This window comes from Gossypium hirsutum, chromosome D05 (genome assembly GCF_007990345.1).
Source record: "Gossypium hirsutum isolate 1008001.06 chromosome D05, Gossypium_hirsutum_v2.1, whole genome shotgun sequence".
NCBI lineage: Eukaryota > Viridiplantae > Streptophyta > Magnoliopsida > Malvales > Malvaceae > Gossypium > Gossypium hirsutum.
In genome coordinates this window covers 54,731,467-54,758,488 of record NC_053441.1, presented here as the reverse complement: position 1 = coordinate 54,758,488, position 27,022 = coordinate 54,731,467, and the positions used below count along the sequence as shown (strand labels likewise).

General features: G+C 33.0%; 2 protein-coding genes, 1 long non-coding RNA gene and 1 pseudogene across 3 annotated transcripts; 1 reads left to right on the top strand and 3 right to left on the bottom strand.

Annotated features, from left to right (window-relative positions):
* Nucleotides 1-6,881: 6,881 nt before the first annotated feature.
* LOC107904026 (uncharacterized) lies at nucleotides 6,882-7,793 on the bottom strand. Its single transcript, XM_016830294.2, has 2 exons — nucleotides 7,383-7,793; nucleotides 6,882-7,293 (listed from the first exon to the last, which is right to left on the bottom strand). Exons 1-2 carry the CDS (start codon nucleotides 7,662-7,664, stop codon nucleotides 7,120-7,122), a joined length of 456 nt encoding a protein of 151 aa, XP_016685783.1. The 5' UTR covers nucleotides 7,665-7,793; the 3' UTR covers nucleotides 6,882-7,119.
* A 13,313-nt stretch (nucleotides 7,794-21,106) lies between these two features.
* Nucleotides 21,107-22,501, top strand: LOC121216785 (uncharacterized). The gene is made up of 3 exons (XR_005913002.1): nucleotides 21,107-21,209; nucleotides 21,683-21,758; nucleotides 21,914-22,501. It is a non-coding gene; the product is annotated as an uncharacterized lncRNA (long non-coding RNA).
* Nucleotides 22,502-22,503: 2 nt separating this feature from the next.
* On the bottom strand, nucleotides 22,504-23,334 carry LOC107902400 (uncharacterized; annotated as a pseudogene).
* A 155-nt stretch (nucleotides 23,335-23,489) lies between these two features.
* On the bottom strand, nucleotides 23,490-26,740 carry LOC107902399 (uncharacterized). Its single transcript, XM_016828590.1, has 7 exons — nucleotides 26,546-26,740; nucleotides 26,209-26,443; nucleotides 25,721-26,118; nucleotides 25,381-25,626; nucleotides 24,982-25,033; nucleotides 24,024-24,121; nucleotides 23,490-23,588 (listed from the first exon to the last, which is right to left on the bottom strand). Exons 1-7 carry the CDS (start codon nucleotides 26,738-26,740, stop codon nucleotides 23,490-23,492), a joined length of 1,323 nt encoding a protein of 440 aa, XP_016684079.1.
* Between the last annotated feature and the right edge of the window lie 282 nt (nucleotides 26,741-27,022).

The window sequence follows — 27,022 nt, the reverse complement described above, 5'->3', positions numbered from 1 at the left end:
TAAGTTACTTTTATAATTTATTTTGTTTAAACCCTACTTACATGCTTTGTTTATTTCAACCTTTTTGTATTATTATTATGTATATATTTCATCATCATCATTATTATTATTATTATTATTATTATTAAGCTCTTCATTTAAAAGGTATCATTTATTTAAATTAATATATGTATTGTTTTGTATATTATAAATTTTAGTTTTCTACTCATGCCATATTTACTTTAAAACTCATTTGCATATTACAATTCATGTAAAATCTATTTCTTAATCTATTTCAAACTTTTCTACATGTTATTCATTTTAAATTTTTGAACATATACTTTATTGATTTACAATTTCCATTTCTTTCATGCCATTTTTTAGCTATTTCAAAACTTGTACATTTGGTTTGCATTTGCATTAATCGGCTTGTTTTTTATTAGCTTTTGAACGTTGATATTGATATTGGCATAATGTACACTTGAGATTATTGTTGCTATGTTTGTCAGTATTAATTTATTATTTATTCATTATTCTTTAGTATGTGTTTGGATTATATATTATATTTTACGTCGTACATCACCTTTCAATCATGTTACATTTGTAAGAATTGCATTTTATTAAAGCACTACAATCATTTTATTTCATAAGTTTTAAAAAAAGGGCTTGGTGTTCATAATTCTCGAGAGAATTGTGCCCTAACTTACTGGGTTTCAATTCTTCTTGATGAATTTAGATAGCCAATTGTTTATTTTATTAAAACCATACAATCTTTAAAATAAAGTTTTGAGACTTCAAAATGTTGGATCCTAACTTACTGGATATGGCATTTTGTTATCTCGATTTTAAAATAAAGGCAATATTTGGTGTTTAGAAATTTCGAGAAATTGAACCCTAACTTACTGAATTCTGATTTCTCGTTCGACCTAAATGACAAAATAACCTTCTAAAAAATGCATGAATTTTAAATTTTAAAAATTAAAAGGACATACTTAATTTTGACGATTGAATTGTTGCACCCTAACTCACTGAGTGTGACAATTTATCTCTTCAAAATGAGTGCGTCTTATCATTCAATTTGGTTTATTCAAATTTTCACTTCGAAGGATCGTATTTTGGAATCTTTCCAGAATTTCAATACTAAGACATTAAGTAATCAATTCAGTACCAATTTTTGGGCGTCACGAGGGTGCTAACCCTTCCTCGTGTGTAACCGACTCCCGAACCTATTTTCTCAAAATCTGTAGACCTAAAATCGTTTTCAAGGTGATCTGATCACACCTTCAATAAAGGTCGGTGGCGACTCCATTTCCATTTTAAAAATCGATTCCCATTTTTCAAACATAAAAAAAGGGTTTCGACAGATGATATTACTAAACTTTGGCATATGTGCCTAGGGCATATGAGTGAGAATCACATGGTAGAATTGAGCAAAAGAGGACTTCTTGATGGGCAAGGAATTTGCAAACTGAAATTCTGTGAGCACTATATTTTTGGGAAGAAAAAGAGAGCTCGATACACCAGTGGAATCCATAACAGGAAGGGAACATTTGAGTATATTCATTCTGATCTGTGGAGCCTTCTAGAGTGTCTTCGAGGGGTGGAGCTAATTATATGCTAACTTTTATTGATGATCTTTCCAGAAAAGTTTAGGCGTTCTTCCTAAAGCAGAAAAGCGATGTGTTTTCAGCATTTAAGTCTTGGAAAAATATGATTAAAAAATAGACTGAAAAAAAATACAATACCTTCGTACAGACAATGGCTTAGAGTTCTATTCTAACGAGTTTAATAAACTGTGCAAGTCAGAAGAGATCGTGAGACACTTGACAGTTCGTCATACTTTACAGCAAAATGGAGTTGTAGAACGAATGAACAGAACGGTCATGGAGAAGGTCCGATGTATGTTGTCAACTGCCAACTTACCAAAGTCATTTTGGGCCAAAGTAGCCTCTACTGCATGTTTTTTGATCAACCGATCTCCATCTGTTTCCATTGAGAAAAAGACTCCACAAGAGATATGGTCTGATAATCCTACTGACTATTCTGATTTAAAGATCTTTGGGTGTCCTGTGTATGCTTATATTGATAATGGAAAATTAGAACCGAGATACATTAAATGTGTTTTTCTTGGTTATAAAGCAAGTGTAAAAGGGTATAAGTTATGGTGTCTTGAAAATAGAAAAGTTGTGATTAGCAGAGATGTTGTTTTTGATGAAACTACTATGCTACCTAACTTATCTCTTAAGGACTCTTCAAATAAAGAAAATCAAAAGCAGGTGGAGAATCAAATTAATCCAGAATCTACAATAGAGTCGACTCCTCAAGCCAGTACAAAAATTCAAAATAGAGTTGCTTCTTCACCACAATACTCTAGTTGCTTCTGCTTTAAATGTGGCTGAAGATATATATGCAAACCAAGAACCATCTAATTATTCTGATGTGGTTAGCTGTGAAGACTCAGAAAAGTGGATGTTTGCTATGCAAGTGGATATGGAATCACTCCATAAAAACAAAACATGAAATCTTGTGAAATTTCCTGAAGGTAAAAAGGTTGTTCGCTGTAAATAGGTGTTTAAAAAAAAGAAGGGACTCCAAGAGTTGAAGAACCCAAATATAAAGTAAGGATTGTTACAAAGGGTTATAGTCAAATTTCAGGAGTGGACTTCACAGATTTGTTCTCCCCAGTTGTGAAGCATAGTTCGATTCGAGCTTTGCTTGGTATTGTGGCCATGCATGATTTGGAGCTTGAGTAGTAAGATGTAAAAACTGTATTTTTGCATGGAGAACTTGAGGAGGATATTTACATGCAACAACCAGAGGGTTTTACTGTCTCAAAAAAAAGAGGACTATGTTTGCTTGCTAAAAAATCCCTTTACGGTTTGAAATAGTCACCAAGACAATGGTACAAGAGGTTTGATTCCTTTATGACTTCTCATGATTTTAAAAGAAGTAGCTTTGACAGTTGTGTTTAGTTTAAAGAAAACAGTGATGGCTCTTTTGTGTATCTACTCCTTTATGTTGATGACATTGATAGCAACAAAATATAAAGGAGAGATAAGAAATGTCAAAGTCCAACTAAGTGAAGAATTTAAGATGAAAGATTTGGGACCAGCAAAGAAGATACTTGATATGGAGATTCTCAGATATAGAAAAACAAGTAAATTGTACCTAATTCAGAATGGGTACATTAAGAAAGTTCTTTACAGATTCAATATGCAGAATGCTAAACCTGTTAGTACTCCTTTAGCAGCCCATTTCAGACTTTCATCGGCTTTGTCTTAACAATTAGATGATGAGATTGAGTACATGTCACATGTTCCATACTCTAGTGCAGTGGGATCTCTCATTTATGCTATGGTTTGTTTACATATAGATTTTTCCTATGCAGTCAGTGCAGTTAGCAGATACATGGCGAATCTCGGTAAAGAACATTGGAAAGTAGTTTAGTGGATTTTAAGATACTTACGAGGTACTACTGATGTTTGCTTATAGTTTGGAAGAACTAGAGATGGAGTCATTGGGTATGTTGATGCTGATTTTGCTGGAGACCTTGATAGAAGAAGATCTCTCACAGGTTATGTCTTTACAATCGGGGGTTGTGCAATCAGTTGGAAAGCCACTTTGCAAACTACAGTTGCTTTGTCTACCACTGAAGCTGAGTACACGGCAATTACTGAGGCTTGTAAAAAAGTTATTTAGTTGAAGGGAATCTTTAATGAACTCAATGAAGACCTTCAAATCAATACAGTATTTTGAGACTGTCAGAGTGTCATCTTCCTTACAAAAGATCAAATGTTTTAATGAGAGAACAAAACACATTGATGTTCGGTATCATTTTGTTCATGATATTATTGCTCATGGTGATATTGTTCTGAGCAAAATTACTACTAATGAAAATCCTGCAGACATGATGACTAAGTCACTTCCTATAACCAAGTTTGAGCATTGCTTAGACTTGATTGGTGTTCATTGTTGAAGTTAAACCCTTAAGGGGTTTTATGGAAGAGGTGGAGAACTTGTTCGTTGAGAGTTCGCGATGAAGAAATTGTTCATTGAGAATTCGTGTCAAGGTGGAGATTGTTAGAATTAGGTGACCTGAATCCTTATTTAAATAAAATACAGTAAAATAAAATAAAAGTAAAATCCCTATAGAACTACACTTCTTTTATTTTATTTTAGAATAAGGTTTTTTAAACCTTATTAAACTCCATCTATTTGATATTGATTAGAATAAGGTGTTTCAATCTTACTACACTCCTATTAGAATATGGTTTTACAAGCCTATAAATAGACATAATCTACTCCTCTTGCAATTATTTGAATTCGACATAGTGAATTTTCTTCTCCTCTGCCCGTGGTTTTTTCCTCGAAAGGGTTTCCATGTAAAAATTTGTGTGTTCTTTATTTTTATTTCTCTTTTCTTTGTGATATATTGTCATTATCGACATTCCATTTTTACAAGTCTTCATATTTTTCTACTTGATGCCACAAATTTTTTTTTATATAAGTAGCACGTCAAGCAGAAAAAAAAAATTATCAAAAATAATCTTATTATGTCAATCCATGTTGTTATAGATCCAGGAGGTAAATAAAATAGCCAATTCTTCACCTTGTCGGCTAGTGAAGAGGGTAAGGCTCTTAGTTTGGTTTCCTCTTTGATCACTCATTGTCGTCTTATAGTAGAACACAGTACATGAAAGTCCTTCAAGTGCTTATGAAGATATTCATTTGCTTGACACGAAAAGTAGACAATAAATGAACTAGTCCAGATTTTAATTCAAATGATACCTCTAATTTAGGATATTTGATGCACAAAGATTGTTGCTTCAAATTCAACGTAGCTAACTCTCTCGTTGTTGGTTCTAAACAAGCCATTGGTTCTTCTCCTTTTGATTTGGTAAATGAAGACGACTAGTTAGTTCTCTCTTGAACTGCCTTCCTTAGTCTTCAAGCACTTTTCTCAATCTCAAGATTGTATTAGAGTTCACCTGCACGAGAAGATCAAAATTTCAATTTTAATAGATATATTTTATGGTTAAGCAAAAAAAAGATCGAAGCATAAAAAGGAACAAAAATTAAATTAAATTAAAAACAATAGAGAGACAAAATTATTAACATTAATCCTCGACAAAAAGGCCAAAATTTGTATAGTTTTCGAGACCTACAAAAATAAAATTCTATTAAAGAAATACAAATTTAGTACATAGCAATGAGTAGAGTCGTATTCATAGAGATCAATAATAATTTTATTTCTTAAATAAAAACAAGGAAAGTAAATATGATGGGGGTTTAGAAAATAAAATACTAAAATTAAATTTAAATGTCAACCAAGAAGGTAATAATTAAAATTGAAGAAAAACCAATGAGATAAAGCTATAGCCAAATGTAAAATATATGTTTGATTCACAAGTTTAATCATTGATGCAAATATAATTTCAGTGTTCTTTAATAAATTAATTATAGTTGTTAATGTCACGCTTAGCAATCAGTCTCTCATTTACCTTATCGATAACCAAGAGAAAGCTCATTGAAATTATTCTCCTTATCAATGAACAATCCTATAATTTCACGCTTAGAATTTAGTTTACTGATAAAATTACGAACAAGATAAACTTAATTTTAACCAACAAACACACCAAAATAGAATTTATTTAAGCTAGTTCGCATGCCCACACAACATTGATTGCATATGCAGTAATGGTATTTGTCACAAGCATTAAAATGAATTAAACAATTACTGATTTTTTTATTGACAAGGCAAATATTCTAAGTTATCAAATATGAGTCTTATATTTAAAAAAACCTAAATATTTGCACTTAAATCAAAAGACATGTAAATACTAAAGAACAAAGAAAAAGATAAAACTAATTAAATCTCATAAACTTTTAAAATTAAGCTTCGAAATCCCTTAAACTAAAAATTTAGTATAACAAACCATAAATTAAAGTTAACACAAAAGCAAAAATATACTAAGAGCCGCTATCTTTACATTATAGCATAATAATGCCTATTTATACGATAAAAATTACATAATGAAAAAAAGAAACTGCCTTCAATTCAACAAAGCAAAACAATTTTTCTACATTTATTGGTAAATTTTCGCATAGCACTGTCATGCCATTTTTAGACACTTTTTCGACTTTTTTTTTAGTTCAAATTGTGAAATAACTTTAATTAGAATTTCTAATTTCATATGAATGGTATGTTATGAATCCAAACTAAAATTTTATAGTTTATAAAATATTATAGCAGCATGATGTTGAAAGTCTAAACTACAAAATTTACCAAAAATAAGTTGTAATCTCTTTTTCTCCCAATATTTCCCTAAATCCATAAAAAATTAAATAATATAATTAAATAGTATAATTCTAGTGGAGAATATTACAAATAAATTAAAATTGATGCACTTATAGAAACCAAGGCTTCCGCTCAATCACGAGAGACGCTTTCCCAAGACAATCTAACCGTAATCAAAGAACTCAACCATGAAGATTAAATATCTCATCGAAAAAGTTGTCCTGTTGTCTTTTGGGTTGCTATTAGCTCCATTGGCCATGGATTCTACAAGAAAGTTGTGTTGACATTGATGATTTGGTTTAAGCTATTGGTGATGTCTGTATTGTCAAAGCGTAAGGTAGAATGGATAACAGATGGCTTGACCATTGCTGACTTTTAGCAATCCAGCATGTTTTAAAACTTGGTGGTAGTTGCTGCTACTGGTTATGTATCGAGTTGCTGGGATACTAGTTATGTTTCATTGTGCTGTTGGAAACATGGTTTGTTGTTGGGAGTTTATTTGTTGTCAGATTTTCTATGTTATGGTTCCTGGTTTGTTGTTTGATGATTCGATGGATGGATGCAGAAGTTGGAGAAAACATAGAGTATAAATTTAGTCTAAAGATAAAATAGTAAAGGCCATTTTGTTTTATTTTTCCATAATATTACACAAATAGTCAACCATGTACATATACATGGCACTGACATGATTGTGAAGGCCTACACACTTTCTAATGGTTCTACTGGCTATCAAATCTTTTTACTATAATAGTAGTACAGGTAATGCAGCAGCAAGCATCACACTATTATTTAATTTTGATAGCCTTAATTACCACCACAGCTTGATGAAGACGATAAGGCAGTTATGCCTCTAACTCAAATGATGCCTTCATTGTGGGTGAACGACTCACGGGATCAATTTCAATAGATGCATTGTAACCAAACTTTGTAACTTTAAATTTTGGTTTTCCTCTTTTCTCAAGGTTGGTTTTGATTTGCCCCCAGTGAACAGGTTGTCTCTGGATATCAGTATAGACCTGCAACATGCATGAAATGAATCATAAATTAAATGATTATTTATACACATTCTAATTAGTTAATTAATTGAATTGAATGCAATATATACCTTGCTGTTCTCAGCTTGTGGGTTGCTCCAGGCAACAATCCACTTAGTTCCGTCACGTCGCCTGTACACAAGACCAGCAACTGAACCATGAATATCAGCATCATCAGTCACTGATTCATGTGTAAACTCACTCGCATCCCCATCTTCAATTATTTCTGGGAAATCCGCATAATGAGAGCCTTGCCAAACTTTCTTGTCGGTCAAGGTTAGAGCTTCGCTGGAAGAGTTCCACAGCTTGCCGTGTGTGCATTGTTGAACTTTTTTCATTTGAAAATTAGCCATGGTAGCTTTGTATGTGCTTTGGTTAGCTAAAGCTTGTTTTGGTTGTGTTATGCTTCAAATATTGCAATACACACCTACTTATATACTAGTTTACACCATGCATGCATTGTCCATAATAAGGACGTTTATGCGCATGAAATTAGTAGACTTCATTCACATCAAAACTTTTTTATATTCCTTTTCCTTTTCTTTATTCATATTCTTGATGTGTCTTTTCACTTCTAAGTACAAATTCTTTTCAATTAAAGAAATATTTTTAACCTATTTGGATTTTTTTGATAAAGTATTATTTTTAAATTAAATAAATTTTGTATAATAAATTAACAATATAAAGGTAAACTACTTCCATTGTGATCTAAACTATTAGTAAGTTTATGTTTCGTTACTCAATTTAAAAAAAAGTTACAAATTGATCATTAAACTATTCAAAAATTTTCATTTAAGTCACTGAGCTATTAAAATTATTGTATGGCCTTCTCTATTTGCACCACCTGTATCTATCAAAAGCTCTCATTCCCTTTCTCTTCTACAATTCACCTTTTTTTCAAGAAATAACTTTTAAACTCATGAATCTGCGAACCAAAATTCAAACAAAATTTTTCTCCCATCATTGACGTTGATAGTCAAATCGACTTGGATCGAATCATTGCTTGAAGCTTGCTAGCAAGACTTTAAAGTAAAACCTTAATAGCCTAATGACTTCAATAAAAACTTTCAAATAGTTCAATGACCATTTTGTAATTTTTTAAAATTAAATAACTAAAACATAAATTTACTAATAATTTAATGTATTTAAAATATAATTGTTGGGGACTAAAACTAAACTCACATCACATAATTAAATAAATAATTTCAACGGATGTATTACATAAAAAAAATTAGTACATAAAAGTCATCTCTAAATTAAAAATTTCCAAAATATACTTGAATCTTAATTATATATTTTTAAGAATTATTGAAATAATTTTCTTTTACTAACTAGTGTCAGTTGCTAGTACTTACAAAACTCCATGTACATCATTATCCTGGTAACCTAATAGTCACCAAAGCATAAGTATACATATAACTAGTGTGACTTAAACTCAGGTCACAACTGGAATGATGAACACCTTTAACCATCAAGCTATCACATGAAATTCATATTAAATTTTGAGATGTTAATAATATGTTTGAAATATTTTTTATATTGATACTGTATTCGTATTAATAATTAAATAACTTTAAATGTAACATCAACCCATTTTTTCATTAAACTTTGAATCCCTTTGAAAAAATAGTGATTTGTGTATTAGGCATAAATTTTTGTTGGAAAAAAAGGGAATAAAACTTTGTATTTGAGATCCTGAAAGGGTAAGGTATTAAAGCAATGAGACTTTTAGTATGGAGCTGAATTTTGTTATATTAAAAAATATGCTTGAATGGAAAGTTTTGTTTTTACATTAATATATTAACTAATAAACACGGCTATCTAATTGATAATTGATTGCACCACTAGAGGTTCTTCTGCACTCTTCTGATGTGATTCTGGTGTTTAGCTTTGTCTGATGTTACTCCTTTGTTGTACTTTGCCTCATCATTTATCTCAAACGCATAATAATATTTTTTATTTAATTTTTCTTCCCTTTTTAATCTTTAAATTTATACTAAAATAAAATAAAAGTTAATATTTGTTAATTTTACTGATATCACACATACGTGACTGACATATCAACAATTAATTAATCTTTCAAATTTTAAAAATTTAAAATTATTAAAAAGGTATATAATATATTTTTAATCTTTTAAAAATTAATCAATTGCTAATGTAGTAAACACGTGTCAGTTCACGTGGATTGACGTTAACAAACAATACAAGTTTAAAAGATAAAAGAAACAAAAATTTAAGTAGAAACTTAAAATGATTTGTTTTTGTAAAGTTGAAAGGTCAAATAAATTATTATGAAAAAAAACACGTAGAAACATATAAGTAACAATTTCAACATTGAAGTTACCTCTACAGAAAATAGGGATCTGTCTCCTAATTTTATATTCTTATTCAACCATGAATTCAATATATAGTTGTTAACTTTATATATGAGATAATATTTGATGCATTGTCGGTGTTTAGGTTTCATGCACCATCAGTTAATAATATGAAAGATCATTATTGGTATAAAATAAAAAGTATTGAAAGACTTGAAAATAAATACATTTAACTTTATTTTTTAGTTAAACATAATTAAATATTAGCTATAATTTTTATTGATCTTTCGGATTTTAGATTCCAAATTTTTTTGGGTGTCAAGTTTTGAATTTGATTTTTTTTTTATGTTAGTAATAATAATTCCTTTCTACATTGATTGAGAGGTTTATAATTAATGACTAATACTAGTGTTCCTCTTTCAAGTTCTGCATTTTTCATCACATAAAATGCTGAACAACTGTAAGAAAAGTTACTTTTTTTATTAATTTTTTATTGAGAAAATCTTGTCTTTCTTTTTAACAAAAGTTTCCATCTCTTTATTCATTTTTATTGGCTTTACTTTTGTTAGGATTTGTCTTTCAACAAAATCATTTTCATATGGTAATGTTACTTCATGTTTTTTCCTATTCCAAAAGGCATTAGAGATGTCAGAGCATATTGTTGACTCGATTTCTTCTTTGATTTGATTTATTCTCCTTTGAACTTCTGTTTTTTTCTAATTTTTCATTTAATTTTTTAAAAAAACATATTTCTTCTTTAAAAAAATTTGTTCTATTTATGATTAATTAAATTATTGATTTGTAATGAATAAAAATGTTAATAAGTTAAGATTTTTAACTTTGTGATTTGTTACTTTGTAAGGTTTGAGTAAAGATATAAAGGGGTTCCTAATATAATGTCTTGGGTAATATCTTTTATCATTACAAAATATGTTTGATATTTGATATCTTTAATACAATTTTTGCATTAGGGATTTTGACATGTGTCATGATTTTTCACATCTATAACATTTTATCATTTATCTATTTTTTTCAATTTTTGTATTTTCTTTTATTTACTGTATTTCCTATACTTTGGTTTTCTTTATAATATTCTGAAATATTCTTTCTTCTATTTTTTTATTTTATATGGAAACATGTTTTTTAAGAGAAATTTCATTTCTAATGTCAAATTGGTGGCAGAATGATAGGCAATGATAGTAATTCAGAAATTCTCATAATAGAACTCGCTTGTAGGAAATAAGAAAATTAAATTATGTTTCCTTTCCCTAAAGAACCAATTCTTCTGCAAGCTTTACCTCTAACCAATCTCAAGAGTTTGATCAAACCTCAAACAACAATACTAATGAATAATAAGAACATTATGAAAATGTTCACCAATGTCTACTATTTTTAAACCCTTCAATAATTTTTATTTTACACTAGTAATAATGTGTCATTTGATTATCACTTGATGGTATATAAAATCTATGCACATACGGTTAGGGGTGAACAAAACTCGATTCAATTTGAAAAAAATTAAAAAAATTGAATTTTAAGTTATTCGAGTTCGAGTCGAGTTGAATTTTACAACTCAAATAATAGATTGGTGTAAATACCCCTTTAATCCGTGTCAATTTTGAAAAGGAGCAAATTGATCTCTCTCAACAAAAAAAAATTCAAAACAATTTTTAAAATTCAAAATATTTATAAAAATTATAAAATTTATATTTTTTAAAAAAATTAAAAAATTTTAAAAATTATATAAAGAAAGTTAAAATTTTAAATTTTTTAAAATAATAAATTTGGAAACATAAATAAGTTAATTAATTATTCATGTTTTTAATACTAAAGTATCTTATTATTATTATTATTATTATTATTATTATTATTATTATTATTATTATTATGCTTTGAAAAGGTTTTCAAATATATATAGTTTCAATTTTAGGTGTTCTAACATTAAATTAATTATACTGTAACAAGATTTTAATTTGATATATTTAATTTTTTAATTTAACTGAACAATTTCACTCGATTCGATTCGACTTGGCTCGAATTTCATTTCACTCAATTCAATTCGAAAAAATTTAATAATCGAATTAGAATGATAAAATAAGATTTATCAACTTGATTAACTTGAAATATTTTTACTAGATTCAATTGAACACTAACCCCTACCTATACATTAAATATTCTCCCTTTATTTTTTATATATATACATCTTATAGTTTTGGCTTTATTTTATTTTCACTTTGTAATGAAGTGAGATATTTCTAAGCTTACAAATTAGTTTTTTTTTCTGCCATAAAAACATCAAAACTTTCATTATATCAGAAAATACAAAAAGTTGTGGTAAAAAATTTGACTCACAAGTACAAGAGAGCCACAGCTACCTCACTGTAAAACTAGCTTGAATATCAGTTCGAAGGGGGAGTAGGAAATTCGTCCTTGTCCAGAATGAACACCAAAGAAGATGGTGGTTGTCAAGTCCAACCATTGTTGCACATCCCCTTTTGAGAAGCCTTAGCCATCCAATCAGCCGCTCTATTAGCTTCGCGCTTAATGAGGGAAACTTCAACTCTGATATTTCATTCAACAGCCTATCAAATTTATGCAAAATGGGACCAATGCTCCTTCTCCTCTCTGCTCCTCCAACCTCAATCTGTTTAGCAATAATCTTTTAATCAGTCTCAATAATAATTTTAGCCCATCGATTCTTCACTGCAAGCTCAATCCCTGTTAAAACTGGCCATGCTTCAGCAGCTTCTGCAGAACAAACCTTCAATTCTTTCTCAATCCCATCAATCATCGAACCAGTCCAATCTCTTCCAATTACCCCAATCCTAGCCATCTCAGATTCTTCTTTAAAGCTTGCATCACAATTTATTTTAATCCAATTCTCAGGAGGATTCATCCATTTATAATCAACAGTAATTCTTTACTACCAAATAATGGACCACATTCAACCTTTTGCTCTTGAACTTTAAGAAACTCCTGAGATGACAATTTGATCCTTCGAATGGTCTGTCCAACATCCAGAGTTTTCCCTCCAAGAACCACTTCACATCTAACCTTCCAAATGTACGAGCAAGTATATACAAGCTTAACCATCATACTCCTATTCCCAAATTTACTTCACATCAAACGACTTGATATCCTCCCTTTTGATCTTCAATCCAGAGCATACTTCAAACCAAACGCCCCTAACCCAATCATACCCCAAAATAAGATGTTCAACAGATTCACTTCCTCTTGAAAAATCGAGCAAGTTGAGTTTTGCGCACACTTTCTTTTCCAAAGATTAAGCCATGAAGGAATAGCATTATGACACAGTTTGCAAATAAAAATCTTTATTTTGCTAGGGACCTGTAGTTTCCATATAAATTTCTAGGTACAAACCTCAATCACATAGGAACTAGAGGGTTTAGAAGTAAGCACATTACCAGATTGCTTCTTCAGCTCTTTATAACCGGACTTAACAGAATATTGCCCTATTGTATATTATATGGCCAAACCAACCTGTCTTGCTCCTTAGTATTATACACCGGAATTTGGTGGATTTCAGCAATTTCTCTGTTGTTTAGCCACTTTGAGATTGCAGCCAAATTCCAGCATTCACGCTCTTTACATATGATTTCAGCTGCTAGTATTGGTAATGGTTCTTCCACCTGTCCAGGATAAGAAAGAGGCTCAATTGCCCCTCAACCATCTGTCCTCCCATATGTGAACAGATTCTCCGTTTTGAATTTTCCATAACAACGTTCCTTTAAGAAAATCCTTGCCTTCAATAATGCTACTCCAGACCCAAGATGCTTTAGAACCCTTAAATTGTTGGCACATAGTTAAATTAATCTTGCACAAAATAAATTATGAAGAGTTAGAAATGCGAAGAGACTTGAAGATGAAGAGTTACACACATGCATATAGATGAATAGTCACAACTCCTATAGCATTTAAGTGATGTGGATGAATAGTCACTTACAACTCCTATATAAAGAGTTGTATGTGATGAAGCATTTGTAGAGTATGTGAAATAAAAAAGAAAAGTTTATTAGAAAGGGTGTTTCTCTCTTCCATACAAAATTTATTTCTCTTCTCCATTATATTCTTCATCATTTTCTTTGTTTTATTTCTCCAAATATTAATCAATCTTCTACAAGTTGGTATCAGAGCAAAGTTTGATCGACATGAACAATTCTATTTCTCTTTCTTCCGTTCCCTAATTAACCAAAGAAAATTATGGCAAATGGAGTATCCAAATGAAGGCTCTTCTTGGATATCTAGAAGAATGGGAGATTGTTGAAAAAGGTTATAATGAAGTTGAGGCTGAAGAGGAGGAAGGATTAACACAAGCTCAAAAAGAGAGTCTAAGAAAATCAAAGAAGAAAAATCAACAAGCCTTATTTTGGATATATCAAAGAGTTCAATCATATGAAGCAGATTGGGAAAAAATCGCTTGTGCCACCTTGGCAAAACAAGCATGGGAGATTTTACAGAATTCATTCAAAGGAGATGAAAAGGTGAAAAGAGTTTGGTTGCAAACTCTTCGAGGGGAGTTTGAAAGATTACAAAAAACAGAGTCAGAATCTGTTTCTGATTACTATTCATGAGTTTTGTCCATAGTCAACCAATTAAAAAGAAATGGTGAAACTATGGATGATATTCGTGTTGTTGAGGAAATCCTCCGTTCTTTGGATTCTAGATTTGACTACATTGTGGTAGCCATTGAAGAATCAAAGGACTTGAGTACCATGACCATTGATGAACTCACAGGTTCGTTGCAAGCCCATGAAGAAAGATTAAACAAGAAGAAGAAGGAAGTAAATCTAGATCAAGCACTCCAGTCAAAGTTGTCTCTAAATGAGAAGAAGGAAGATTTTAAAAATCAAAGAGGGAGAGATCGTGGTCGTAGAAGAGGAAGAAACTTTAAAGGAAGAGGCTGAAATGCTCGTGGAAGAGGTGAAGATGCAAGCACGGAGAATGGATGGAAAGAAGCCAACCAAAATTAGAATTTTAGAGGTTCACAAAGAGGACGTGGACATGAAAATCAAATAGGAAGAGGTCGTGGCTAATTTAAATGTTATCATTGTCACAAACCTAGTCATTTGGCGAGTGAATGCTGGTATAAGAAAGAAGAGAAAGATGAAGCTAATATAGTGCAAAATTATCAAGAGGAAAAGCAAGAAACTTTGTTGCTCGTGTCTCATGGTGGAGAGATTGATGATGTCTGGTACATAGTGTGATAGCCCGAAATAGGGCCTAATCGAAATAGTGGTTTTATAACCACAAATCTGAAGTGAAATAGTTTAATTTTATAAATTTTTATTAATTACTGATTGATTGAAATATTGTGTGAAAATATGGATAGGAAATTTTAATGATTTAGTGCCTAATTGATTTTTTAGGACTAAATTGAGAAAAATGCAAAGTGTGTCTAATTAGTGATTAAATGACTTAATTGAATTATTGCATGAAATTGGAAGTGTTTATGTGGAAAATAGACCATAAATTAGTGTTATGGACTCAAAAGGGTAATTCTAGAAAAATATCTAAGTAAATGGGTCAAGGGTATTTTTGTCAAAAGTGAATAAAAGACAAAATAAAGTGAAAATAAATGTCCATTTCTTCAAAATATTAAAGAGTTGTTGCCGAAACTTTCATGTTCTATAAGCTAGGGTTCTTGATTTTTCTAAGCTCAATTATCAAGAAAGAAGAAATAGTGGAAGTGATCGGGGAAAAGAGAAGGTTATCGACTAATTTACAAAAATAGTCGTTTTGCATCCGAGTGTTTTGAGCTTGCTCGAATTGGGGATCGTCGGAGCTTGTATCACACTATCACAGCCACCTCGATATTATGTGTTTTCAAAATGTTTAAAGCTATGGCATGTATAGAGTCTTAATCATTTTGAGTATGTTCAAATGATATGGCTAAGATTAGCTATTGAAATGGTTAGTAAAGAATATGTTTCGGTGTTATGTATGTTTAAATGGTATCTAATATAAAGAAGCAGTTTTTGGACAGCAGTAGTGACGTAAATTTAAAAAATCACCAAAAATAGTAGAAATGGAATTAGAGACTGAATGAGATATAGGATTAAATATTATCAAGTCTATTTTTATGTAAAAGAAACGGTGTAAGAAAAGGAATTTTATATTTTGAGATATTTGAATTTTAGTGAGATAGGGTTAGAATGGTTTTTGAAGTCCCCTGTTCTAACTTTAGAAAATCATTATAAATTGTACAGAAATTATTATGGTTCATAATTTATATGTATAGATTCCTTAATGAGTCTATTTTCAAAATAAACAAACGATAACATTATATGAATTCTGTACAATTAGATAATTGATTTTTATTTCCAAGAGGTCAGAACTGTAGAGTAGGGAAACAGTGGAAACTTTAATGAATAAACAGTACTAATTGACCAAACCAAAAATTCTGAAAATTTTATGCTAAATAGGAATATGAGTCTAGTTTTAGGGAAAATTTACGGATTTAAATTATGAGTTTTTTAACTAGAGTTATAATTAAATTAGTGACAATCACGTAGGTGGACAGTTTTGTTGTGAACAGTGAAATTAATTTTAAAGGCAATTTTTTTTATGCTCCGAATTGGTAAGTTAAGTTAGATGACGCCTCGTGCTCGACTCCAGCAATGGTCTCGGGTAAGGGGTGTTACACATAGACAGTGGTGCTAGCAAGCATATGATAGGTAACAAAAATTTATTCTCAAAGTTATTTGAATCTGATTGTGGAGAAGTAAAAGTAGGAGATGGCAAAGCTTACAAAGTTAGTGGTGTTGGTGAGTTGGAGTTGGAAAACAAAGTAAGGAAGGGTTGAGAAAATGTCTGAAGTTTATTTTGTTCCTGGTCTTAAAAATAATCTGCTTAGCGTTAGGCATCTCTTGAAGAAGGGGCATGATATTCATTTCCGTGACATGGCTTGTTACTTGTCAAGGAAAAATCAGGTTGTTGCTAGAGTTGGAGTAGCATCAAATAATCTTTTCTCTCTCACCCTTCAAAATCAGAAGACGTCTTGTTTTATTAGTGCTCATAAAGGAGTTTCAAAGTTATGGCATGATAGATATGAACATTTGAACTATGGAAATTTGGAGCTGCTTTCAAGAAAGATGATGGTCAGAGGTTTACCAAAGATCGATCGGCTTGACGATGTTTGTGAAGCTTGTCAGATTGGAAAGCAACACAGAATTGCTTTTCCTTCTCAATCCTCATGGAAAGCAAGAAGACCATTGCAACTTATTCACTCGGATCTTTGTGGTCCAATGACAGTTTCATCTTTGGGAGGTAATTGTTACCTTATCTCTTTCATTAATGATTACTCAAGAAAGTTATGGGTGTATTATGTCAAAGAAAAATCAGAGGCTTTCCAGAGATTCAAAGATTTCAAGGCAGAAGTGAAGAACTTTACTGGGCTAAAAATTAACACCTTGCGGACAGATCGTAGAGGTGAATATTTTTCAAAAGAAATTGAGAAATATTGCAGAGACAGTGGCATTCAGCATGAAATAACAATCTGCCATACAACTCAGCAAAAAAAGTGTGTGTGACAGAAAGAACAAAACAATTATGGAGATGGCTAGATGTCTTCTTAAGAAGAAGAGGTTATCAAGAAGATTTTGTGCTGAAGCTGTTTCTTGTGCAGTTTATCTTATCAACAGGTCGCCGACAAGAAGCTTGGAGAATTGCATGCCACATGAGGCATGGTATGGTACAAAGCCTAGTGTTCGTTATCTTAGAGTATTTGGGAGTGTTGCTTACTCTCATATTCCAGATGCAATGAGAAGCAAGTTGGATAACGAGTCAGAGAATTGTATTTTCATTGGCTATAGTGAAAGAAGTAAGGCATCCAAGTTGTACAATCCAATGGCAAAGAAGATTGTGATAGGTCAAGATGTTTTGTTTGATGAAAATTCCATGTTTAAATATATGGAAGTTAAAAAAGAGAATTTACCAATTTTTCCTTTTGAACTAGAAGAAGAAGAAGAGGCAGTAATTGAGAATGCTAAAGATGTTGCTCAAGCAGCAAATCCTCTTGCTTCCCCAAGTTCTTCATCAAATTCTTCTTCATTCAGCCCGATCCGAAAAACGAGAAGTATCCAAGAGTTATATGATGTAACTGATGAAGTTGTGCAAAATGATGTCGTATTCTTTGCCTTCTTTGCATGAGAAGATCCAATTTCTTTTGATGATGCATATCAAGAAGAAATATGGAGGAAAGCCATGAAAGAAGAGATTTGCTCAATTGAAAACAATGATACATGGGAGCTCATAGATTTGCCGCCACACAAGAATTCTATTGGAGTCAAATGGGTGTACAAGAAAAAGATGAATCCAAATGGCTCTATCAACAAGTACAAGGCAAGACTGGTTGCAAAAGGATGCAAGTAAAAGGAAAGAGAATATTTTATAGAAGTACTTGCTCCAGTTTCAAGACTTAAGACAGTTTGGTTACTTATTTCTCTTGCTGCCCAAAACAATTGAAAAATATTCCAAATGGACGTAAAGTCTGCATTTTTTAATGGTGTTCTCAAAGAAGAAGTCTATGTTGATCAACCACCAGGGTTTGTCAAAAAATGAGAAGAAGAAAAAGTTTACAAGTTGAACAAAGCTTTGTATGAGTTGAAGCAATCACCTCGAGCTTGGTACAGCTGCATCGATTCTTATTTTCAAAAGTGTGGATTCCAGAAATGTCCATATGAGCATACTCATCAAAGGCAATTCTCAAGGAAGATTCATGGTTTTAAGTATCTACGTTAATGATCTTATTTTCACAGGAAATGATGTGAATATGTTGAAAGAATTTTAGCACTCAATAATGGCAGAATTTCAGATGACAAATTTGGGAGAACTTCATCATTTTCTTGGCATTGAAGTTTATCAATCCGAGAAAGGAATTTTTATTTCACAAGAGAGCTACGCAAAGGAAGTTCTAAAAAAGTTCAAGATGGAAAATGCTAATCCAATCTCTACTCCATGCATCAAAGGTCTGAAGTTATCTAAAGAGGGTGAAGGAAAGCTTGTCAATTCCATCATATTCAGAAGTTTGGTTGGAAAGTTTATGTATCTGACTTCGACAAGGCCTGACATCGTGTATGTTGCTAGCTTGGTGAGTAGATTCATAGAGAAACCTTACTCCAATCACTTGGAGGCTGCTAAGAGAATATTGAGATATGTGAAGGGAACCATTGATTATGGAATTTTCTATAAAGCTAATACATTAGTTGATCTCATTGGTTATACAAATAGTGATTTAGAAGGAAACATTAATGATAGCAGAAGCACTTCTGGTTATGTTTTTCACCTTGGTAGTGGTGCAGATTCATGGAGCTCAAAGAAACAATCATTTGTGGCTCTTTCGACTACAGAAGCTGAATATATCATTGCATCTTATACAAGATGTCAATTGATTTGGTTACATGGAATTTTGGAGAGTCTTAAGCAGAAGCAGAACAAGTCAACGATTTTGTTTTGTGACAATAGTTCTACTATTTCGGTCACAAAGGATCCAGTTCTTCATAGAAGGACAAAACTCATTTGCATTCGATATCACTTCTTGAGGGAACTGGTAAATGATGGTGATGTTCAAGTTAAATATTGCAAGACGGAAGATCAGATCACTGATAACTTCACAAAGCCGCTTAGTGGACAATTCTTCAAGAAAAATGTTGAAAGGTTGGGAGTTCGAAGCAAGTTTAATTTAAGGGAGGCATTGTTGGCACATAATTAAATTAATCTTGCACAAAATAAATTATGAAGAGTTAGAAATATGAAGAGACTTGAAGATGAAGAGTTACACACATGCATGTAGATGAATAGTCACAACTCCTATAACATTTAAGTGATGTAGATGAATAGTCACTTACAACTCCTATATAAAGAGTTGTATGTGATGAAGCATTTGTAGAGTGTGTGAAATAAAAAAGAAAAGTTTATTAGAAAGGGTGTTTCTCTCTTCCATACAAAATTTATTTCTCTTCTCCATTATATTCTACATCATTTTCTTTGTTTTATTTCTCCAAATATTAATCAATTTTCTACATAAACAGGCATAAGAAAACCCGAGTTATGAAAATAGATTCACTTAAAATCCAAGATGCTTTAGCATTGCGTCAGACAATATGACTTGCATTATTTGGAGTTTTAATCTTTTCAACAAAATCAGTCAAGCAATGACTTAGATGATTTCTTGGATGTTTGAAAGCATCTTTGAAGACCGTTTAAATGGAGAAACATATCTTCAATATTAAATTGGATTGGATTGGATTGGATCAAGCATTCAGATCCCTTTAAATAAGATTGGATCGAGAGTTCTTGAATATTTTTTTCTAGTATCTACAAATTACCTTGGACTTTGTTATTATATTGTACATATTATTTTAACTACAGTTTTATAGGGGAATTGATTGGAGAGACTTGTAATTGATACTGCAAAGAAGTTTTTAGACTAAATTTTTGAGGAGGAACTTAGAGGTGGGTGATTTAGATCTTTAGTTAAAAAAGTGAGTTTGCTACACTGTAGTGTAATAGGTATTAAATCACTTTTTGCATTAGGACTAAAGATAGTAGATTTAATCACTCAATTAGATTCCTCAAATATATAGAAACCGAACTACATGTATAACTTGTGTTATTAATAGTGGTTTCACATTTGTCATTATTTTAACTTAAATATAGCCTTGCGGGAAGCTATTTAACTAATGTAATTTGAGTGTATAACAATTAACTTAACAACCATTATAAATATATTCTCGAGTTATCATGAGATAATCTTAATAAGAATCATATATGACTTGTTATCCTTTTAAAGAAAATCTCATCCTGTGATCCACATGATAATACTTATCATAGGATGCAGCCAGATTAAAACTGGCTCAAAGTATTATTACACTATCCCTTAGATACCATTAATAGAGGCTATGGGTTAAAACTGGCTCAAAGTATTATTATACTATCCCTTAGATACCATTAATAGAGGCTATGGGTCATGGTTAGAGACCTTCTCCTACTCAATCTTTTAAAAAAACATGTAAAGTTTTAAATTCTAATTTCATATATGAAAGATTAAATATGCAAATAAGATCAAGTGACATTCTTTTATAATCTGTAACATGCTTCATCATATATGCATGACATGCTAATCAATTTTATCAACATTCAATTAAACATAATAAAATCAATATCTAATTCATAATGAGAAATAAAATCAACTCTAAACAGCTAAAAATTTTCATGACTCCATTTTAGAAAAAGAAAATTTGTAAAAGATTACAAATTTTTTCACAATGCATATTTTGGATCTTGAACTTTTCTAGTTTTCGAACGTTTGAACAATATTTTTCTAAGATCCAACTTTGTCGTGATGTGCAAAATTTTGATCGAATGAAAAATTTAAAGTTTCACATCAAACGAATATAAAAATAGATAAAAGCTTCCCCAAACTAAGGAACCGAAGCTGTTGCATTTGTGCAAGGCTTGCAAGGGGGTGTGAGTCGTGGCGCTAGCCCTACTTGCCCCTAGTCCCCTACTACGCACGCGTGCACTCTGCCTGGTTATGCCATGCATGCTATGGCTATTTTGGAGGTGAGTGTTCTAATTTTTTAGGGATAAAAGTGAGATCTCTATGCTTGGGGACTAATAGAGTGTGAATCACCTTTTGCATTTGTGATTAAAGATAATGGAATTGCTCACTGACTAAACTACGTAAATAAATCTTGATATTTTTTGTGTTTTCATTTGCACAATTATTCAAGTGCCAAGCAATAATGATCACTTTAGTGTAGCACTTTCATTAATTGTTTTCATATTAAGCAAACAATTGTAGTTAGCAAAACTCATCAAACAAATAACACACCCCATAATCTCACAGCTTCTTAAAGAATTTAACTGCCAAATCATTACTTTCTAACAATCCATGTTAACTTCATCAATGATTTTACATTTTTTTCACTTTAAATTACTTAGTCTATTACAGAGAGAAAACCTTATCCTGTATGAAATGGTACCTTTTAAACTCTCTACTCTTTTCTTTTATCTTTCTTCGGTATGTTGTTTAGGAGGCTTTTGAGGTGGATGACGCCTGAATGACAGTTGATCATATAATGTTTATGGCGTTGTGGGATCTTTTATACTGTAAGTTCTAATAGTGGGTTTGATTTTGTTTTGTAGTTCTTTTGCTTTTACATGTTTGGGCAAGTTTTGATCTGGTTCTTGTGTTTTTATGGGGATAACTATCCTGGGGCTCCCAGCGTACCTTTTTTACTCTCTTTTCTTTATCTATTTTTCAGTATGTTATTTAAGAAGCTTTTAAAATGGACTTATAGAAACCAAGGCTCCAGCTCAATCGCGAGAGATGCTTTCCCAAGACAATCTTACCGTAATCAAACAAGGTCAATCCACAACCATCTAAGCCTTAACCTCAACCATCCTGTACCACGAGATTAGATATCTCAGCGAAAAAGTTGTCCTGTTTACTTTTGGGTTGCTATTAGCTCCATTGTCCATGGATTCTACAAGAAAGTTGTGCTCACATTGATGATTTGAATTAAGCTATTGGTGATGTCTGCATTGTCAAAGCGTCAGGTAGAATGTGTAACAGATGCCTTGACCATTGCTGACTTTTACCAATCTCGCATGCTTTAAAACTTGGTGGTTGTTGCTGCTACTGGTAATGTATCGAGTTGCTGGCATGCTAGTTATGTTTTATTGTGCTGCTGGAAACATGGTTTGCTGGTGGGAGTTTATTTGTTGTCAAGTTTTCTATGTTATGGTTCCTGGTTTGTAGTTTGATGACTTGATGGGTCGATGAGGAAGTTGGAGAAAATATAAAGTATAAATTGAGTCAAAAAGATAAAATAGTAAAGGTCATTCTATTTTATTTTTCCATAATATTATACAAATAGTCAACCATGTATATATACATGGCACTGACATGATTGTGAAGGCCTACACACTTTCTAATGGTTATATTGGCTATCAAAATTTATTACTATCATAGTAGTACAGGTAATGCAGCTGCAGGCAGCACATTATTATTTAATTTTGATAGCCTTGATTACCAGCACAGCTTGATGAAGAAGCAAAAGGCAGTTATGCCTCTAACTCAAATGATGCCTTAATTGTGGGTGAACGGCTCCCGGCATCAATTTTAATAGATACATTGTACCCAAACTTTGTAATTTTAAATTTTGGTTTTCCTCTTTTCTCAATGTTGGTGTTGATTTGCCCACAGTGAATAGGTTGCCTTTGGATATCAGTATAGACCTGCAGCATGCATGCAATAATCATAGATTAAATGATTATATATACGCATTCTAACTAGTTAATTAATGATAAGATTGAATTGAATTTAATATATACCTTGTTGTTCTCATCTAGTGGGTTGCTCCAGGCAACAACCCACTTTGTTCAATCACGTCGCCTGTACACAAGACCAGCAACTGAACCTGGAATATCAGCATCATCAGTCACTGATTCATGGGTAAACTCGCCCGCATCTCCATCTTCAATTATTTCTGGAAAATTCGCATAATGAGAGCTTTGCCAAACTTTCTTGTCAGTTAAGGTTAGAGCTTCGCTGGAAGAGTTCCAAAGCTTTCCGTTTGTGGTTTGTTGAGCCATTTTCTAAGAAGAAGCCATGGTAGCTTTCTATGTGCTTTGGTTTGGTTGTGTTATGCTTCGGATATTGCAATACACACCTACTTATATAGTAGTTTACACCATGCATGCATTGTCCATAACAACAATGTTTATGCGCATGAAATTTGTAGACTTCATATCAAAACTTTTTTTTATTCCTATTCTTGATGCTAAAAATTCAGGATGCATAGCATAAGGGCTATTATGCACTTCCCGCAGAATGAATTACCTCAAATCAGAGTCGTTAGGCACAAAGACTTGACCTGCGAAACACAAAACCCCATCATTGTTCAATCCAAAATCAGTAGTACTTCCTTCCTCAACCTGACAGAAACATAGAACCAGAGAATCATCCCCCAACTATTTATCCCAAATTTGATCAATCCAAGTCAGCTTAACTTGCAACTCGACTAATAGACTCCCATCATCAAATAGACCTAGGCGAGCAAACATTGTCCTTAAGTCAGACATTACTCTACGACTAAGAGCATCAGCAACCACATTGGCCTTATCGAGATGATACTCAATCGTGTAGTCATAGTCCTTAAGCAACTGAATCCATCTACGTTGCCTAAGGTTTAACTCTCTCTGAGTAAAGAGATACTTGAGGCTCTTGTGACCGGTGTAAATGATACACCTTTCACCATACAGATAGTGCTTCCAGATTTTTAAGGCGAAGACCACCGTAACTAACTCCAAATCATACGTGGGATAGTTGCCTTCATGTGACTTAAGCTGTCAGGATGCATAAGCCACTACCTTACCATCTTCCATCAGAACACAACCCAAGCCAACCTGTGATGTGTCACTATAAACCACAAACTCCTTATTGCATTCAAACTGTTCAAAACAGGAGCCTGAGTAAAAAAAATTGAGTTTCTTAAAGATCGATTGCTGCTCACCAGTCAAGATAAATGATGCGTTCTTACGCAGTAACTTAGTTAGAGGAGCTGCGATAAGTGAAAACTCCTCGACAAACCTCTGATAGTAACCCACTAACCCAAGGAAGCTGCGGATCTTAAAAACATTCTTAGGTTGTTTCCACTCAAGCACAGCCTCAATTTTCTTAAGATCAATTCAGATCTCCTCAGCAGAAGCCACATGACCCAGAAAGGTGACTTCCTTAAGTCAAAACTCACATTTGCTTAACTTAGCATAAATCTGTTTCTCACAGAGTATCTGAAGAAGTACTCTAAGATGATTATCATGATCATCTTCACTATTAGAGTATACCAAAATCTCATGGTTGAAAGACTCGGTTCATAAGGTCCATGAATGTAGCCGGATTATTCGTCAAACCAAATGGCATGACTAGGAACTCGTAGTGCGCACAACAAGTCTTAAAAGCAATCTAATGAACATTGACCTCTTTAACCTTAAGCTAATGATAATCGAAACGAAGATCTATCTTGGAGAACACAGAAGCCCCACGAAACTGGTCAAACAATTCATTGATCCTCAGAAATGGGTACTTATTTTTTACCGTCAATTTATTTAGCTGACGGTAATCTATACATATCTTTCTTCTTTACGAATAGAACCGATGCTCCCCATAAGGCCACACTAGGTCAAATGAACCCTCGATCGAGGAGTTCCTGAAGCTGAGCTTTTAGTTCCATAAGCTATTTCGGTGCCATGTAGTAGGGAGCAATGGACACCGGAGCTGCACCTGGTATAATCTAGATACTGAACTCGACTTCCTGATCCGGAGACAAACCTGACAACTCCTCAGGAAAGACATCCAGAAACTCCTTAACCATTTGAATGTACTAAACAAATGAATCCACAGAAGTTGAATCACACACATAGGCCAGAAATGCCTCACATCCTTTACGAACCAACTTTTCAGCCATAAGAGCGGAGATCACATTGGATAAGTAATTCTGACACTCGCTAATTATATCACTTCCACATCATTCTCAAATCTCAAAACTACTCTCTTAGTAGCACAGTCCAAACTGACCCGATGTTCTATGAGCTAGTTTATTCCCAAAATTAAATCAAATTCTCTTAATGGCAACTCCATCAAATTAGCTGTAAACACAACCCCTTAAAATTCCAGTGGTACATTCCTATAAAACTTGTTAACCCGAACTGACTGACTCAGTGGACTAACCACAGTAATCTCTCCAAAAGTGCTCTTAACAGACATACCCAAGTTCACAAAGACAGAACTAGCTATATAAGAGTGTGTCGGTACTATATTTATCAAAGCAATATAGGGAGTAGTATGAATGAATAACGTACTAGTGATAACATCCGCGGTATCTTTGTCCTTACGAGGTCTAGTCACATATACTAGTGCAAACTGTCTAGCTTCAGTCTGATTAACACCTTTACCCCGATACTCTTTGACCTCTACCTATACCGTTACCACCCCTAGCCGTACCATAGCCTCTAGGCGGCTACTGAACTACCCACTGATGCTAAACTAAACCTGGAGCTAGAGCTTGCACCTGATTAGAATGCTGTGGACAATCCCTAATGCGGTGCTCCATTGACCCACATCGCAAAAAAGCTCCTAACCTCCTCAAATATTTGCCCAGATGATGCCTACCACAATTTCTACACAGCTGAACCACAGTAGGAGCAACAGGAACCTCAACCCTCGGAGGCCAATCAGATCTAACCCGTTTCTTAGGCCTTGAAATAGGACTAGAGGGCTCTGAATCCATCTTATTGTTACCTCTCTCACGATCCCTACTTTCACGCTCAACACGCTTAACCTCCTTAGAAATTCTCGACTTGTCCACTAAGATGGCAAAAACCTGCTCCCTTTGCGAAGCTATCAGAACCCTGAGATTATCTCTTAAGCATTCCTCGAAGCGGATACACTTATAATAGTTATTTGATACTAGCCCACGAGCATATATGCTCAATCTTAGGAATTCAGCCTCAAACTAGACCATAGCCTTTTCCCCCTGAGTAAGGCTTATAAACTCACGTCTATGAGCATCCATAAAACTCGCCCTCACATATTTACTCTGGAAGGTGCTCTTAAAATGATCCCACGTAATCTGATTTGACTGAGTACCCTTATCAACCGTCAACCACCACTGATATACCTCATTGCAAAGCAATGGTACTGCATCTTTTAATTGATGCTCAAGGGTGCAGTGATATCGTTCATAATCCTCTATGTGGCCTCCTACCAATATTCGGCCACAGCTGGGGTGAATCTAGTAACACCCCTGAATAATTCAGCACCATTGGACCAAATTCGTTCAGTTACTGACCCACGGCTCTCAAGACCAAAATGGGTCCAACGACCTCTCCAAAACCTTGAGTATGGCATGGGACAATGCGTCGATCCCAGCCGAGCAACTTTGAGACCCAGTCTCAGCAGTAGGTGTACCTGATGTCTCGCTTGTATCCAAATTAGGCATACTACCCATCAAGGATGAATCAGATCGAGCCCCTCTTCGGTGCCCACCGCACAAACGGGTATCGAGTCTACGTGTTCCATAAGTACTCATCGTATATATTATCTACATTACAAATTTTATGTATCAGTTCCAGTATTTATTAGTAGATATTTTATGCTCAAAAACTTATTAGAAGAATATACAGAGATGTTTCAGTCTCTAATTATCACAGTATGGTTCTAACCAATTTAAAGTTTTCTAAATTAAGGTTTATCTAAGTCAGAAGTACTTACAGAATCGACACCGGAGACTCGGGATTTCACAGAATTATTTTTTCGATTAATGTAGAAAGGAACTTTACTCGGAAAACAATTTTGACAAAATTTTGAACCC